The 18,911-nt window shown below is 48.2% G+C and overlaps 1 protein-coding gene across 2 annotated transcripts in view; it reads right to left on the minus strand.

The window, feature by feature from the left end:
* TRPM1 (transient receptor potential cation channel subfamily M member 1) overlaps nt 1-18,347 on the minus strand; it is a 136,243-nt gene extending 117,896 nt beyond the window's left edge. For both annotated transcript variants that reach the window (XM_053888797.1, XM_053888796.1), the window contains exon 1: nt 18,106-18,347. In XM_053888797.1, coding sequence (XP_053744772.1) covers nt 18,106-18,180 — 75 coding nt within the window. In that variant the 5' untranslated portion in view covers nt 18,181-18,347. The remainder of the gene's footprint in view (nt 1-18,105) is intronic.
* Nucleotides 18,348-18,911: the final 564 nt, after the last annotated feature.

The following is an 18,911-nucleotide window of genomic DNA, read 5'->3' on the forward strand; positions in this document are numbered from 1 at the left end:
GTGATCCAGCAATTGTGTCCAAATGAATTTAAACTTATATTCACACAAAAATCTGCACACAAATATTTATAGCAACTTTATTCACAATTGATGAAACTTGAAGCAAACAATCCGTCTTTCAATAGATAAATGAATAAACAAACTGTGGTACAGCCAAACAATGGAATATTATTCAGCACTAAAAACAAACTATCACTCCACAAAAAGACAAGGAGGAACCTTAAATGTATATTGCTAAGTGAAAGAAGCCAATTTGAAAAGGCTACACACTGTATGATTCCATTATCTATATGGCATTCTGGAAAAGGCAAGAGTATGAAGACATTAAAAAGAACAGTTGACACCAGAAGTTCAGTGGCATAAGAGGGATATATACATGGAGCACAGGGGATTTGTAGAGCAGGAAAACTATTTTGTATGATACTGTGGTGGTGGATACATGACATTACGTATTTGCCAAAACTCACAGAATGTGCAACACAAAGAATGAAACTTAATGTAATCTATGGATTTTGATTACTAATCATTTATCAAAAAATAATGTATCAATATTGGTTCATCAATTATAACAAATGTACCATGTATTGCGAGATGTTAATAATTTGGAAAATTGTGAAGGGGAGAGAGGAAGTATATGAGAAGTCTCTGTACTTCATGCTCAATTTTCTATAAACCTAAAACTGCTCTAAAAAATACATGCTAGTAATTTAAAAAACATGACATTAATAGCAAGTAAGTTGAGCGTATTAAATGGAGTTAGAATTCCGAGGACTTTGCAATGACTAATTAACACCACACTTTGACAAATCAAGGATGCATGCTGTAATCCCAGGCAAAAAATAAAAGTGTAGAAAAAGAATGTGATTTCCATTCCAGTAGGGAGAAAAAAGAGAACAATAAAAATAATCAATCAATCCAAAAGAAGGCAGAAAATGAGAGAGAAAAGGGACATAAAACAGGTGAGAAATAGAAAGCACATAGTAAGATGGTAGGTTTAAATAACCAGGTCAGACTCTATATTATATATAAATGGAATAAGTACTATAGACAAAAGGCCAAAATTTTCATGTTTTATGTATATATATATATATAATATATATTCTATATTTATATTTTATAAATTTTATATATTTTATATATAAATATATATTTTATATATAAATATATATATTTTATATATTATATATATATTATATATTTATATATTTAAAAACCCTATCATATTCTATTTGCAGGAGACTCACCTAAAATATAAGGATATAACAAGCTTGAAATCAAAAGGATTGAAAACAACATAATTAATCTCAGGCAAAGCAGATGTCAAGTCAAAAAGAATGACCAAGATACAGAGAGAGAGAATGAGAAAAGGTTCAGTTCACTAGGGATTAAAAGAATTCTAAATATATACATATATATATATATATATATATATATATATATATATATATACCTAATAACATAGCTTCAAAATTCACATAGCAAAAATTGGCAGAATCACAAGAAGAAGAAATAGAGATTTAAACACATTTTTCTTAGTGATTGGTAATAAAACAAACCAAAATCAAGAATGATACAAATTTGAACAACACAATTTTAAAAAATGATTGAAGAGACATTCATATGTTTCATTTAACAATAACAGGAGGCTATTGCAAAATGCATGTATGAGTGGGTGGCTCTCTCTTAGAGATACCTCCTGTGATCAGCACATGTGCACTTAGGCCGCAGGTTTCAGTAGATGTTCCCTTCTCCCTCTCCTTACCCATTTTCCCTTTAGAACTCTCCTACCCTTGGAAGAATTACACATACCTACGGTCCCCTACTGTAGGTCCAGGTTCCAGGCAGTGGGGGCCAGGAGTTGGGAGGAGGGAGCTGATGCTGGCTGTGTGGGCAAAATGAATTGTTGGAAGTTTGTTATCAGGTGCTGACCAGAGAAGAAATGGTTTGATTTTCAAGGCACTTTACAAATGCATTAATCTTGAATTAAGGTGTTAAGTGATTTGCCCACTTAACAGATGTGTGAGGCTGCAAGGCTAAATCCCTGGGTTTTCCCACTCCTGGGAACCTCTCCTGGGTTTCTAGGTGATTCCTGACTTAGTGGAGAAGCGGCCATTTACAAGCATATTTCACAGATTCCCCTTAGATGACCAGTCAGATATGTTTCTGAGTCTCTGCTACTCCAGGCCTCCTGTGGGCAAATGGCATCTGGATGCAATTTAGGTTTGCCAAAGGCCTACCAGTCCTGGGGGTCAGATGGCCTTTAGTTTAGCAGAAAATCATCGTGCTGGCTGATTTTCTGTATAAGGTAGAATTCTGAAGAGGAGGGCTCATGTAGAAGAATTTGGAGCAAACACAAACAATACAGTTCCACAAAAGAAAGGAGATGAATAGGAATCAGGAAAGGAAGGTGGGAGAGAGGCCAGACCTCTATAGCAGCCCGCTGGGGCAGCCCAGGACAGGGAGATGGCAATATTACCATTCCATTTTGGTCTCACAGTAGTTCCCAAACCTTTACTACAACTTGACCTCATATAACTGCCTCGGCTAAGTGATTGTTTGGAGAGGGGGGATGTGTCACAAAGGGTTCAGATCCATGCTTGGGATAGGATGGTGACAAGAAGAAATGCAGGAACTTCTGGGGGAAGAGGTAGGCATTGGGAATTTACAGGAATCAGCAGTGGCTGTGGAATGGGATCTCAACATTGCCAGGGATTCTCAGACATCTGGGGGTAGACACTGTCCTCCCTGGATATGGGAAATGAAGCAATGTGGTCTGTGTTAAAGTAATGCCTGGAGGGCTGGAGGTTGGGGCCCCTTGGCTAGCATAGTCTATGCCTGGCATCTGTCTCTATCCTGTGAGGAAGAAAAAGTGGCATTCTTTCCTCTGTCTTGCAAATAAGGAGCTCAGGCTCAGGGAGGTGGTGACTTGGCCCACATCACACAGCTGGTCCATGACACAGCCAGGACTGAAACAAACAGGATTTTGATCAACCAGGCGTTTGCTCTGTAGACTCCCTGACCTGTGCCTCCCCTCTCTATTCTGCTGATCATTGTTTCATCCAAGGCTGACAGAATAGAGGGCTTCCTTCTTCCCCATGAACTCCAGAATGTGTCCATTGGGAATGGAATCCATCATTGGAGGGACTAAGCCTGTCACCATCCAGGGGTGATGTTTACAGTATTCAACAATCTACATCAACATTAACCAATACTCAACAGTGCAACAGTTGTGGCACTGAAATGGCTAACAGTATCACCATCTCATTGTCCTGGGCTGCCCCCGGTGGCTGCTATAGAATCTGGCCTCTCTCTTCCTCTACTCGTCTCCTCTTTCTCTTGTGGAACTGCATTGCTTGTCTTTGTTCTAAATTCTTCTGTCTGAGCCTTGCTCCTTGGGGATGAACTGTAAAGGATGCTGGCTGGACTGCACACGTGGATACCTGCAGCACACCCCCATTTCACCAGGAAGGTGTACTATACCACCTTGGAGCCTCAGGAGTTTGGTGTCATTCTTATTGCAGGTGCCTCAGCTCCCTTCCTGCTCACAGCTGGGGCAGGGCAGTGCTAGACAATGACGAGTGGCCTGTGCCAGGGCTTCCCTGCTTTCTGAGCCATGGAATCTGAACATTACAGGCACAGGTAGATGTGCAGAAGGCAATCTCTCTCTCCCTGCACCGCACTCCAGACAGGATCTAGGCTCAAGAAGAAAGCCAGGGCTGGCTTCACAGGCATGCAATCCATGCTGACAAATGGGCCCTGCCCTCAAAGGGGCTCTGTGCTTGATCTTATGCTCTGCTTTGCTGACTTAAAATTCTTTTTTTTTTTTTAAGTTTACTTATTTATTTTGGGAGAGAGAGAGAGTGTATGTGTGCACATGAACAAGTACTGGAGGGGCAGAGAGAGAGGGAGAGAGAGAATTCCAAGCAGGCTCTGGGCTGTCAGTACAGAGCCCAACATGGGGCTGGATCCCACGAACCATGAGATCATGACCTGAGTAGAAATCAAGAGTCAAGTGCTCAATTGACTGAGCCGTAGGAACACTAACAATTTAAAATTCTTAATAATGTTTGAGCAAAGGGCCAGCTAGCCATTTTAATTGTGCACTGGGACCCAGCAAGTCTCATAAGCAATCCTGACAAAAGCCCCCCACCCAGCTTCAGATCAAGAGAGTCTGCATCTAATGCCAGCCGATGGCCCCCACACTGCTTGTGTGGTGGCCTCCTCAGCAGCTTGCAGGAGTGGGAAGCAATGCTGCAAGAGATACATGGGTCAACACCAAGCTGACGTGCACTTCAGTCACAGAGAAGGGTGTGTAGATCAGCCTTTCCAGCTTTGTGTGCTGTTGCTTTTGGCCGGGTCATCTCTCCACTGTGGACTGCCGTCAGGGAAAGCCCCAGGGACTTGGCAGGTCCCCTGACCAGAGGCTCGGCCTTGAGGGTAGTCAGACTGGACTGGGCAGGAGAGCCTATCCCAAGAGCTATTGGTGCCACTGTCACAGTGCCTATATTTCTGCTCACCCTTCAGCTCTGTCCAGCTAAGGGATCCCAGGTTGGGTGGCTCTCTCCACTTTGGCTTATCTGTCAAGATCCTGCCATTTTCTGGACCTGGCTCTGTCCACAGCCTCACCTATGATCCTGGCAGCTCTCTGCTGCCCCCACCTGGCCACCTCCAGAACCAACCTGCCCTCCTAGAGTTTGCTCTAGCTTGCCAACTTCCTAAAAAAATATGTATGAAACTGTTGCTATTTGGCTGTTTTTGACCTACACAAATGGCAGTTTTTAAATGGTTCAACCTAGTACAGTTGACTAGAGGTGTGCACAGAGTACACTCAGGGAGGGCAGGCAGCAGGACCAGGCCCTGGGCAGAGACAGGCTAGGTGGTCCAGGGAAGGGAGGGGAGATCTCTGTCATCCCCATGCAGCCTACTGTTCTTGTGAGAGACAGGCCATCTCCTCCTATGAGGATAATTGAGCAGAGGCATCTGATACCTGTGTGGGGAGCCCAGAGGTCACAGAATATTGGAGAAGGAGTGGAAGCCTGCTGTGGGACAGACCCTGCCATGGGGCAATGCCCTAGATTCTGGCGGGCCAACCTGTCAGGAGGGAAAACATGTGCAATTCATCCAGTGGCTCCAGACATTTGCAGGTTCTATAGCTTTCTGAGCCTTGGTTTTCCCATCTGTGACTTGGGCACCAAAACATCCACCTCTTCCTACATCACAGGTAGCAGGGATGCATTTCCAGATATCAGGATGCTTCCATGTAGGTCAGGAAGTAGCCACTGAGTGTCCCAGCCCTCTCCCTGGGATCCTGGGCACATCACCATGACCTGGCAACTGAAGAGTTAATGCTGGGCACGTCTGGGGCCTCTAGAACCTCCCCCCAGTGCCCTGCCTGGTATCTGGCCTTTCTGCACTAACACTGCTCTTTACAGGGCTCTGCTGAGAAGCAAATGAGACCAAATGCAGAGAAAAGATGTGTAGACTATACAGTTTGGCAGAATATTCATGGTATCATTACTAGTGTAGCCTGGAGGGGTCGAGGAGGGGGCCAGGGAGATACTGTGAGCCCAGGGGAGGTGAGAATGGGCGGGTGGTGGGGGCAGTGAGAAGACATTTGGGTCCCCCAGCTGCTGTCATTCCCCCACAACAGGCTCAGCCCAACTCCCTCTTGCCCTCCTGTCTGGGCTTTCCATGAGTTTAGTTCCCTATTTCTTTTATTATTTTCCTTACATTCTAAAACGATGGCTTGGCAGCTGTCCTCAAACAGTTGTGTTAAAATGTAAATCGCTGAAATGACTCCCTGTTATCAACAGAACCCAAAGCGATGCTCTTGGCCAGGCTTAGCAGCCAGGCCTGCTTTCCAGGGTTCAAGGTTTTATCCACAGCCATTAATCACATGAAAGCAGATATTAAAGGAGCATTAGCCAGGCCAGCTGCCGCACCACCTCCTGGGCCATTACAGGGATTACCCTTGGACAGCGCCCTCTCCCCGCCCCCCATGCCTGGGTTGCAGGACATCGAGCAGCCCCAAAGCGGAGATGGGGTGCAGGGGGTTGGGGGAGGGGTGCAGGCAGCTCCAAGACCCGCAAGTCGGCCTGAGCCCCCTGGCTACACACACGCTCTTCCTCCCCTGCCCTCTCTGGGCCCCCCTGACCTTCAGGCTCACTCCAGTGAGTTACTGGAACCAGTCTGGCAACCACAGGGGAGGTGTGCCAGGGGCTCTGCGGGCAGGGCCAAACAGGCAGGCGCACTGGCCGCCTCTTGAGCAGAAAGGCGCACTTCACACTTCTCAAGCCCAGAGGAGGAACGCGAGCAGGTGGCTGCTCCGTGGGCAAAGCGGGCAGGGCCGCAGGCAGCGAGCTCAGCCGCAGGCCCTACTCCGGAGGGCAGCCCTGGGGTCTAAGCAGCCTTGGCGGGGGAGGGGCGGGGGGCTTCTCAGCCCAGCCTCTGGCGACTCCCGATGGCACCTTGCGGGCTGACTAGCTGATTCAGCGCATCTGTAGCGGCTGGGTGCGGCCAAGGCCCAGTTGGTAAATAGCCAGGCATGATTTCTTTGACTTACTATCCAGTAAGCCCTAACTAATTCTGTAATGGAGTGGCCACTGGCTTCCCAGCCAAATTCATACCCCTACACCTGCAGCCCATGCTCCTTTTGCTATGAACCCGACTACCGCTATTATAAAGCACTTTGCTTCAGAGGGGATGTGGGGTGGCTGCTGTCTACAGAATCTCTTTCCAGGTGGAGACTGCCGCCATCTTTACTTTGACTGACTCCCAGATTCTTGCAGTGTGCCAGTGAGTTCAAGCGCAGGTGCATTTTGCTCATTTTGCTTTTCAGTGCTACCCATTCTCCTTAACCAGGAGAGATTTAGAAAGCTGATGATTGGACTGCAATCAGGAAACTGAAGGAAAAGAACACCAATGAGTACCACGCAAAGGCCGACCCGCAGAGGGCTTCATTTCCGTTAGAAAGGCCCTGGATGACCAGGGAAACCATCTCCCTCATTCTGTAGTGTTTGCTGAGCTGGAACACAAGGTGGGAAAAACCCTGCTCCCTAGGGCTGTTGCCCTAGACTGAGAATGGACAAACACACACATCCATCATATTAAGTGCTGAGAAGGGCTGTGAGTAAAAGTAAAGGGAGAAAGGGGGCTGGTGGTTGGGGCAGACTCAAATGTGAGTGGTTCCCAGTAAGGGCGCTAGTGAGCCCTGTGGCTATCTGGTCAGGGCATGCCCAGGAGAGAAAGAGAGGCTAGTGCAAAGGCCCTCAGGTAGCAGAACAAGTGGCTAGGAGCAGGCCTGTTATGTGGCTGGAATGCAGCCATGTGGGGGGGTGTGGGAGGTGGAAAGGGGGTATGGGGGTTGGGAGGGGTGTGGAGGAATGGGGCAAGGCCTTGCTGGACAGGGTGAGCCCAGCCAAGTTCAGCAGGCCAACCCTTTTGGACCTTGGTTTCCTCAAATGAAGAGATTGGGCTGGTTCTGAGAATCTTAAAATCATTCATGTCCAAGAACACAGAGAAGCACGTTACTTATGATCCCATCTTTAGAAGCAAACACTGACAAATGCCCTAAATATGCATACATATCCTATGTACACACACATCAGTACACATTCACTTGAGCATAGAATGATGGCAGGTTACACAGCACATAGCTAAATGGGCGGGGGAGAGGAGGGGCGGGGAGGAAAAGGAAAAAGCCCATTATACATACATACTTATGGATGAAATACCCAGAAATGCAAGATAGGGTTAGCTCTAAATCTTCTGATTTTTAGGGATCCCCCTGAAAGAGTGAGACACTTAAGGTGCAGAGTGATGAGAATTATGTAATTCTATTTTAGTAAAGACAAGTCTACCACCGCACCCTTCTCCACCCCCCTCTGTGTACATACTCTCCAGTCTGTGTGCAGCAGCCATAAGCAAAGTGTGACCGGGTGGGGCATCGGCCATCTCCCAGTTATCTCATGGAGGGCAGGAGGGGACCAGAGGCTTGTGGCACTTCCTCTGGATGTGGACTGAGAGGGGAGGGGCAGCAGGGAGCCAGAAGAGGAGCACTGGCATGGACTCCGTGGGCTGTCTAAGGCAGCAGGAGATAGATGCCAAGCGTCTGTAGCATTGACTGTGTTTCCATGTGCATTTCCTTTTCTTCCAACCCCTGTCATGCTTGCCATCTGAACACAGGGACTGTCTTCCACTATGGAATACATGTTACAGCACTATTTAAAATTACAAGGCTGGGGCACCTGGGTGGCTCAGTCGGTTAAGCATCTGACTCTTGATCTCGGCTCAGGTCATGATCTCACTGTTTGTGAGTTCGAGCCCCATATTGGGGCTCCATGCTGCTTGGGATCCTCTCTCTCCCTCTCTCTGTGCCCCCAACCTGCTCATGCTCTCTCTCTCTCTCTCTCAAAATAAATAAACTTAAAAATAAATAAAATAAAATAAAATAATAAAATAAAATAAAATAAGGCATTTGAAGCACTGTACTGTTCAAACAGGCCCATGGAATACTAAACCCAGTTGAATCCAGTAACAATTAGCTCAACCTCCTCCTCCAAATCTCAAATCTTGGCCTTCCTGGACAATCTCCCTTTTATGTTTGAATCAATAAACTTCATAATAGGTCAAAGCCAATTGCAGTAAAGGTTTGCACAATGGCCTACAGAGTTGAGGGTCTGGGGTACTTTCTCCTTTTCCAACTGGCCCTGCCCACGCATCTCTATTCTCCCCTCCCTCCACCCTGCTTCTGTCCCTCTCAATTCTCCTCCTACTCACAGGAAATGCTCCTGCTGTGTTGGCTGTTCCCTCAGCCTCCATGTTCATCCACAGGCACCTGGGTGGCTCCCTACCCCTCCTCCTTCAGGTCTTTGTCAATGCCTCCTTCCCTGGGACCAAAGTCCAATCACAACCCCCTCCTTGATGTTTTGGCCCCTCTGCTGCTCTGTTATTCTCCTTAGCAGTGGCCCACTGTCTGATTGACTCTGCTGTGATGTCAACCAGTGAGGACAGTGTTGTTTTCTGATTTGTTATCACCAGATCCCCAGCTCCAAGAACACTGCCCAGTACACAGCAGCACTCAATGTGCTTGTCAGGTGAATAATGGTATGCATTTATTTTTACTAAAACACCACGGTGAATTCGTAGAGAAAAACAACACAGAGCCATGCCGCATTTCCCACCAACAACTTACTAGCCGATGACAGGATTTTGTTTGCCTTTTAGTCAGTGTTCTAAAAACTAAAACTGTGACCTATTACAAGGTTTTTATTTTTATGGCATAAAGTATATAGAAAATAAGGCACATGCAAATCCAACTCATTTTACTGATGAGGAAACTGAGGCCAAGAGAGGTTGAATGGCTTCCCTGTGGCCACACAGCTGAGCCGGGATTTGGATTGAAGATTCCTTCTCGACTTTTTTCTAATCTGCTCTCAGATTAGCTGCTGGTGTGCTGAGAATCAAGGGTGCCAGCGAGGCCCATGCATGGTGGCATGTAGTCCACCATCAGACCGTCTGATGCTGCCCAGTGTCACACAGACCTTCGCTAGATACTTACCTGCATTCACGCTCTGAGGACACCAAGGGACTGATATAGAAAACAGGGATAACTTTCCTTAGATGCTGAAATACTCCTGGGGAGGGAGCTTCTTTGAAAAGGGGCAGGGGAGAGGGGCTGAGATCCCAGGAGGTGACTGCTGAACTGCCTTCTAGGGATACAGGACTTGGTTAATGGCCTAGGTTTATGGTGTCTGGTCTGCTGGGTGCTGGAGGCTTGCTCTGGGCTAGGGTGCTGGCAGACTGGCTAGGACCCATGAACGAAATATCAGCAGTGGCCAGAAACGAGAGGAGGGTCAGACATCACTAAGGCTGTATATTGTGTTGTCTTTTCCCCAAGAGCTTTACAGCATGTCCTCGGGTGGAAGGGGGACAGCCCAGGTCAAGCCAAGGGTCTAACAAAGTATAAAGCCACAAGATACTTTCCGTATAAAGATTGTCAAATGAGATGGGTCTGACAGTACTTGCAAGGACAGTGGGGCCCTGGCCTCTGGATCTTGCAAAATGCAGGTTAAAGAATGAAACCCTGTTAATAAGCCCTAGTGAGCAAGGGGTCCTAGGCTAACCCTCCAGCTGCGGCCAGCAGCTGTGGACCTGGGCGAGGCCTCTCTGACTGGGCTGCACCCTGTGTGGTGTAGGAGAGAAGGCTCTTCTTTCTCCATGATAGAAATCCAAATCCTGCAAGAAACAAACTCAGCCGTAAGGGTGTGGATTTCTGTGAGAAGGAGGCTTTTAGGTGCTTCTGGGCCTCTGCCATGGAGGGTTGTTTTTTTTTCTGTGAAGGAGGGGTAAGTAAATTCTCATAGAAGGCTCCTAGGCCCCCCACAAGAGAAGAAAAAGACAAAAGAGCAGCTAGTGAGTGCTGTCCTTGTGTAAATTTCAGAAGCCATCATCTGTCATCCAGCCCAGGGGAGGAGAGTCCTCCCCAGCTTGATGCTGCTACAGGATGCTAATCATGTCACCCCTAGGAGCAAAGGTAATCATCCTCCCCAGAAACCTCTGAGGAGCAGGGAGGTGGCTGTATGGGTCATTAGTATGCACACACTGCCCCGGCGTGGTCTCGGTCCTCAGCTATAAAATAGCTGGGTAGCCTGATGATACCCGAAGCTTTCTGAGCTGGGCACCCAGGACAAGCACCCCAAGGTCTCTGGCTTTCCTTCCTTGCAGCCCTGGGGACAACCTGCAGGCACCCTACATACCACACCTAGAAATGACACAAGTCCCCCCATCACACTTATCCCCTGAGTGGGAGGGCAACTCCCGGGGGCTGAGATATAGACCCTTTATGTGAAAATGGTATGTATTTGGGGATGCTGGGAAAGCACTGAGTTAGGCCAACATCAAAGTCCTGGGAGGGAATTACCATAGAAATAGGATGGGGCCAGCACCTGGGTGAGAGCTGGAAAAACCAGGCAGGAAGCAAATCCCCAAATTTGCTATGTTTGCTCCTGAAAGGAGCAAGAAGAGGGAAGAGGAGAGCAAAGGGAAGGGCCAGAGAGAGGCCAGAGGAAAGACCCTCCCCCCATGGGCTCTGGTCCACCTTGGGGGACACAAAAGCTTCCAGGTTGCTGGCTGCCTGGGGTGCAACTGTACCCCTCAAGGACCTCTGGACTGCATTGGAAAGCGCATGAATGGACAGAGGGACACAGAGATCCCTGCTCATTTTAGGGTGGAGACGGGTGGAGGGAGAAGGTGGCTTTTAGAAATCTCTACCAACCATGAAAGTATATCTTGGTCTCCAAAGAGCCACGTCTAGCTATATTCCCAAGCTATATCATGTATATTCCCAAGAAAATAGCATCTCAGCTCAGATTAAGTGGAGAGGTATTCCACATTCTTGTAAGTATTTCAGCAATTACTCCCTGGTTCTGTGTACTGTAGCATGCATGCATACATAAGAACCAAACACCATACTGGTGAGCCTTTAAGAATAAATTGGGAGCTGCAAGGAGCCCTCTGGGTCCACTGGCCACTATGGCTGGTCATATGCACTTTTAAAAAAAAATTTTAATGTTTATTTTTGAGAGAGAGAGAGACAGAGTGTGAGCAGGGGTGGGGCAGAGAGAGAGGGAGACACAGAATCCAAAGCAGGCTCCAGGCTCTGAGCTGTCAACACAGAGCCTGACGGAGGGTTCGAACTCACGTACTGTGAGATCATGACCTGAGCCGAAGTCAGATGCTCAACCGACTGAGCCACCCACGTGCCCCTGGTCATGTGCATCTTTAAAATCTCTCTTCCCTCCTGACAAGGTTCTGTCAAGTTCATCAAATTCTGAAACTTGAAGAAAATATTCTGTTGGTGGATGTCAACGATACTATAGTGACTTTAAGAAGCAAAATCTTTACATTTCCTTCTTTCTTTAATAAACATTTCAATATTCCATAATGGCAGCATCACCAGGGCCTGGGTGGCTGAAGGTTATACAGAAAGTCAGGAATGAGGTAGATTTTCCATGTCATCCCTAGGCATTAGCTCACAACACTGATTTTCCTGTTGCCTAATGTGGCATTTCAGGCCTGGGCTCCAGAAATGGTGTCTCATTTTTACCTGGAAAGGATTTCTGTAGGGAACTCTGGGTTAAATGGAGGTTTCTTTCCTGAAGGACTTATCAGATTCTTTAATAGGCCGATGTCTGTTGTGAATCTCTGAAAGAGGACTCTGTGGTCCCCCTGGTTTGAGACTCAGCATGCCTGGGGTGGGGAGGAGGGTGACGCTGGTGTTTCCAGGATGCACTTGCGGTCAGGTTTTGGAGGTCCAGAAGCAGGAGGATATCTCAGTTGTTTACAGCTACTACCACCCAACTAGTTAGAGATTTCTACTCAAGCCTATGACCCCTCTCCCTCACTCTCAGGCTGACTGAACAAAGCATCCGAATGTTTCACAACTCTCTTGGCCAGAGTCCTCCCCAGAATTCACAGGGCTGCCTTCTGTCCAGCATGGTCTCTTTCCAAGAGTTTCCCCTTGCATCCTTCAGCCTGGTGGATGGCCTGTCCAAGGTCATGCAGCTCCTTAATACAGCCCTTCTCCTGAACATTTACCCTAAGGAAGATCTGCAGGCTGTGTTGGCATTTCAGAGGCATGGGAGCTCCAGCCAGCTCTTTGCCTGGGCCAGCAACCAGCACAGATCATTCCAGTGGTGCCTCAGCTCTGGCCAGACCCAACCATCAGCCTGTGGGCCCCTACTGCTGGCAAGCTCCTTCAACCTGCTCACTCTTCCCAGTTGGCTGCCCTTCCTCACATCCAACTTCCTCATACAGACCCCACAGGCAGCCCCTCACATCTGACCTCACACCTTCCTTGCTGTTTCTTCCCTTGCCCTCCTCCCTAGTGCTTCAAGGGGCAGGGTCTTTGGGCAAATAACACTGACCCATTTCCTGTCCTCATTTCCACCTGCTGGCCTAGTCTGAGGCCTTTACCCCTCAGAGCAAAGGAACCAGGCAAATACACTTTCTGTCAGTGGGCTAAAAGTGGAGGATTTGGACACAGCAAGGAACCCAGGAAGAATGAGATGCTGGTGCCTATTCATAGGTGAGGAAGGCACACTGAGCCCCAGAATGGGGCTAGATGCACAGGCCCAAGGAAGACCAGTTGTCATGTGGGTGAAAGGAGTATTTGCTGGCCAGTGGACTGTCCTTAAGCTGGGGACCTACTGTGGCACACCCCCAACTCAACTCAAGGTTCCTTGACCACATCACTCAAGGGTGGTTGCCTAGAGAACTCTTCTAAGATATGAGTATGGAATCTGGGGCCAGTTCCTGGGCCTGGGTGCCCCCTAGAGCCCTGTATTCACACAGTTGGTGGGCAGGCCCCACCTGGCTGCAGGAACTCTCCCAGGACTTGGTACAGAGTTCTCTGCAGCTTCTCTGGAAGAGGCTCCTTTCCAAGAGGCCAACTACAGCACCTTGGGGAAAGTGGAGCCCAGACTGGGGCTCTTCAGGCAAGCCTTTCCCCCCGAGAATCTTCCTCAGCTTGTAAGTGGACCAGAGCCCCTGTCCTATGGGGTTGGGAGGAGGGTTAAATGGGACATTCAGGATCTCCTACACTCCTGTACTCAAAGCGTGTTCTGAGTACAGGGGCTGCAGGTCTCTAGGTCTGTAACCAGAGAGTGCAGAAAGCACAGTCACATGTTCAGACACGACTGTAGTAATTTGAAGGCATCAAGGGATATCTGTTGAATTTAATAAATAAAAAGACAAAACTAGAGCTTGGATTTTGTAGGTCTTTTGAAAATTGCATGTTTTAGTAAATCCTTGTTATTGCATTCCATGAAAAGTATTGGTCTTTGGGGCTCTTGGGTGGCCCAGTTGGTTAAGTGTCTGACCTTGGCTCAGGTTATGATCCTGTGGTTCATGAGTCTGAGCCCCGTGTCGGGCTCTGTAATGACAGCTCAGAGCCTGGAGCCTGCTTCAATTTCTGTGTCTTCCTCTCTCTCTGCCCTCCCCCACTTGCACTCTGTCTCTCTCTTTCTCAGAAATAAATAAACATTAAAAAAATAAAAAGAAAAGAAAAGTATTGGTCTTTGATCAACTAACAGTTTAATAAGACAACTGGCTTGGCACCACAGGCAGAGCTGAGATTCTATTCCATGTGTGACAGCAAAGCCAGACAGGTGAGGATGTAGTGGGATCTGTTACCTTTGGGACATTTCCTAAAGAACAGGCAAATGATGAGGCTGCCTTGTTCCACTCCTTCTTCAGAATGAAGACTGTCTTAGGTTTACATGTGGAATCCCGCATTCCAGTGGCTTCCATATACAGGCTACATGACTAACACAGAACTGCCCTGGCTGTGGGCAACACCCTCTGAGAAGTGGGGATGACACTACCTCTGCCTCATGGAGAGCTGGATCTGGTGCTAATGAGGAAGGTTACTGAAGTGAGACACCCTCCCCTCTCCCCAGCCCCGACCCCTGAGGTAGGCCCCTGCTCTGAAGGGCAGCAGGGCTGCAGAGGGTGAGCTTGGTGGACTGACCCCTATCTACAGGTCTAGGGCAAGCAGATGAACTGAGAGATGGAAACTCAGATAACCCAAGGTGAGCTCACAAGGTGTTTCTCTGCACGAGTTTGATTTTTTCTGTTTATTTATTTATTTTGAGAGAGAGGGAGGGAGAGAGAATCCCAAGCAGGCTCCACACTGTCAGCACAGAGCCCAACATGGGGCTTGAACTCATAAACCATGAGATCATGATCTGAGTTGAGGTCAAGAGTCAGAAGCTTAACTGACTGAGCCACCCAGGTGCCCCTGCATGACTTTATAATATGCTTTTAGCTTAGTAAGAATTCACCCTCTATAGGAGCAGCTGAGGCAGCCCCCACATCAGGACACTTGGGTTTGCCTTCACTCTCCCGGTGACTTACTTTAAGAGTATTAAAACATTTTTGAGTTATGAAAACATTCTCTTGATTTCACAATCAGAAACAAGACTATATGATGGGGAAGTGAAGACCCACAATTCTGTTGTTACAGATGTTATAACTTTCCATATGTGCTTCATATTTTTTCTCTTTAAAAGGAAAGAAGGAAGGCAGTGAGGGAGGGAGACAAAGAGAGCAAGAGAGAGTGCAAACATATTGCACATATGGTTAAATACCTCCACTCTGAAGGAATATATATGCATTTATGTTGGATTTTCTCGTGTGTTTTAAATTTTCTATAAATAGTGCACTTTGTGGGCTTGTGTTTTTCTTCAACAAGGCATCCATGTTGATATAAGTGGCTTGGTTCATTCATGGTTTAGTGCTGTGTTGTATTCCATTGCTTGGAAACAAAAGCTTGTCTATATCTTCATACATGAACTATTTGATTCTTTCTGGTTTTCTATCGCACACAATGCTGACATGAGCATTTGTGTACATTTCATTGTGTACAGGCACGAGAATTTTTCAGGGTAGACTTTAGGGTATAATTGCTGGGCTGTACTATAATTTCATTTTGCTTAGGAACTTGATCACAGACTCCAAACTTTATCTGTATCTTATAGCAAAATAAGATGTCGACAGGGATGAAAGTGCTATACAAAGAATCACAATCACATTTTCCACCTCCTGCGAGGATACTTGAGGCTTTTCCTGAAAGAGGGACTATTTTTGCCAGCAGGCTGAGGACAATACTCAAAGTCCACTGGCTTCATTGGTTCAGGACTCCATGCTGGGCATTTCCGTCTAAGACCAAAGGAAGATTGTTGGAGGTAGAAAGAGCCAACCAATGGAGGATAAGGGCCAAATCTACCTTTGACAACTAAAGGTCCAGAGGAAATGACCCTTGGAAGGCTTATATAAAAGGTAGCTTGTGTTGTTTTTTTTCCCCCACGAGGGCAGCTGGTGTGTTTCAGCAAGCACTAGGCAGAGAGATGTGGCTTTTGTTTAGGAAACAGGGAACTGGCACCAAGTCAGTGGTGTCAAAGGAGAGTCAAGTATGTGAGAAAACAGAATGAAAACAGTCTGCTTTCTGCCCCTGTGATTTTGTGGACACTTCCTAGCACCTCCTTAAGGCATAACTTCCTTAAAAGCCATGGTTATTGTCTTTCCTTCTTGCATTAGCAGTTTACTTCTTAGCTTGAGGGCTATTATAAATAGACCTCAGGGCAAACTATGTCATTAAGACTTTTAACTATGTGAAGCTTTTGTAGGAATTTGGCATGGTCAGTGGGTCAGGCATCATCCTTGTTTTTAGACTCAGTCATTTACAGCAAGCAGCCCTGAAGGAATAGTTGTGAGTGTGTGTATAAATAGGGTGCTGTTTTCCTTTGGGGGGGGGGGGAAGACTGGGAATGGGTCCAGGTGAGGCAGAGGGAGAAAGAGAGAGAATCTTAAGCAGGTTCCATGCTCAGTGCAGAGACCAACTCAGGGCTCCATCCCACGACCCTGGAATCATAACCTGAGCCGAAATCAAGAGGAGGAGGCTCAACTGACTGAGCCATCCAGGTGTCCCTGGGGTGCTATTTTTCAGTCTTGCCCAAAGTTTAAGTGCTTCTGCCTTCCTCTCTGGGTGAATTCCCTGCTCCCAGACCCTGCCAATTGCAAACTCTGCTCCCCCACCCCTACATATAAGATAGGATACCAGGCACGGGTCAATAGGAGACTTTAAGTTCAAGAAAACAAAAGCCTGTTCGTTTTCAGAGTTTAGCAGCAAGAACTGTGTGGGCTGGCTTTGTTTGGGGAGGAGGGGTCACGTGGAGCCCTGTGACCCCAGGCTGCATTTGAGTCTCTGGTTCCTGCCAAGAGCTGCAGAGGATTTGCAAATGTTAATTTACACAAGACTGGAGTGTGTCCTTTCTCTTAAAACAATGCTGACTCTCACATGTGCACATAGATGAGCAAATAGATAGATACCCTACTGAGCCCCCAAAGGGTGAGTCTTTCCTCTTGAAACAGAGGTGAGTTTTAACTCTTTATTAAAAAAGAAAGACTTTTATTTTTTCCATTTGCATTTTCAGGCTCTGGGATGTCAGGAGACTTGCAGAATATGTGGCCCAACAGCTCCACCCCAACCCCCGCCACGCACAGGCTGGTGAGCTGTGTGCCGGCAGGTGGCAAGCAGTTGCCGCATGGTGTCCCCTCTGTTTCTAGCCCAGGTCAATGGTCTTTCCGGGGGCATTCACCTGCCTCCATCCCCAGCTCCTGGAGCACTGCCTGGCACTTAGCAGATGCTCAGTGAGTGCTTGATGGATAAATTCGTCCTCTCTTCCCACTCAGGGCCTCCTCCTGCTTCTCCTCCAGCCTGTGCCCAGTGGACAGACCCGGGAAAAGCAGAGGTCTCCTCTGACTCCTGTGAGCTCAGCAAGGGGCTGTCCAGAGGACTCCAGTGTGGCCCAGGCTAGGCTCTTGGCTGGCCTTCCCCAGCCCTCTGAGTGGCAGTCAGGGCAGAGGGGTGAGGTTGTGACCTGTCCAAGATACCTGTGCTCAGAGGGTCAACTAAGGCAGTCCTGGGTGTTCAGAGCCACCATTCCACCCATCTGGAAAAAACACATGTTCAAATCAGCACATACTTTGCAAGGCTTTGAAGGGGGCCATCAGCAGGAGTGGGGAGAAGGGGTTAGGGTGGGGTCAGGCCTCACAACACCTTCCTCAAAGTCTGCCCGGAGTCCTGGGAACCACCTGGTGCTCCCTAGGTCTTCCGAGGTGCTTCTGATCCCTACTCAGTGTCCCCCACAGGCCACCAGTGCTCCCACAAACATGAAGAACAAGAGATGAGCTTAGAGTCCAGATGCAGAGAGCTAAGTGGGTGGCATCATCGTGGGGGAAGTGATTTTGAAACTGCACAGCTGCTGGGGCACGGCTCACACCCCCACAGGCCTCATGTGTGCCTCTGGCTACATCCATGGGAGGGAGCAGCCAGGAGGGGACAGACATTGAGTACATTAGCAGGAAAGGAAAGTCACCTCCCCAGAAGCAGTCCTGATACGGGAGTTCCAAACAACTAACACCCCATCCCTGCCACAGTCTGCCGAGAATAGGAGCCCACTGTCCAGCCTTCCAGTCGGTAGAGCTGGAGACCAGTGTCCCTCTGTCCATCTGCCCGCAAGTTGCCAGGCAAAACTCACTCACCTTCTGTGACCCCGATGTGGAGCTCTTGAGGGAGCCCCTCTTGAAGGAGCTGCTCATCTTCCTCAGGGAGCCCATGAGCCTGCTTCCTGTGTCCCTGAATGGGCAGAGGCAAAGCCCCCACAGCAGCAGCCCCACGGGCCCTGGCAAGGGGATCTGAGTCTGGGGCACGGCCGGCTGTTGGCTGGGCCAGCCGAGGAGGAGCACTTGCTGGTTCCAGCCTCCTCTCCTTGCTCTACTCGCACCACTGGGCACTCACAGGCCCTTCTATAACATCTGTAATCAGGCTTAATCCCTCCATCCCCCACAGGTTTACAGGGGGCAGATTTAGCAAATGGCGATTGAAAGTAAATCTCCTTTGAGAAAGTGGCGGCTGTAAAGGGTGGTCAAATGGGAAGGATTTGGATGTCCAAAAAGATACCTCTCGAGAGCAGAGAGCCTCACAGCTGGAGTCTGAGCCCCCCGGGAGAACAGGATCTAGACTCTCAGAGACCCTGTGTCCACTTGGCACTTGCCTGAGTCTGGGAGCAAAATTGGCACCAAAGTGTCAGCCCCTTGGGTCACATGGCTCCTTCCTCCAGGCCATCGGTGTATGCTTTCTCCCCTGTGAATTTGCTTTTCATGTGCATCCTGTCCATTCTGTGCTGGCATTCTCTGATTGTTCTGCGTGTACAGCACTGTCATTTCTATTTCAGGAATGTCTACCTCTCCCCCACTACAGAAAGATTTGGTTCCTTAAGGGAGGCAGGGTCATAGGTCTCCACATCCTGCTCTGTTGTGGGCACAGGACGGGAGCTCCCTGAAGAGCT

Source organism: Panthera pardus, unplaced genomic scaffold, assembly GCF_024362965.1.
Source record: "Panthera pardus isolate Hobbes unplaced genomic scaffold, ASM2436296v1 HiC_scaffold_24, whole genome shotgun sequence".
In the NCBI taxonomy this organism is placed as follows: Eukaryota; Metazoa; Chordata; class Mammalia; order Carnivora; family Felidae; genus Panthera; species Panthera pardus.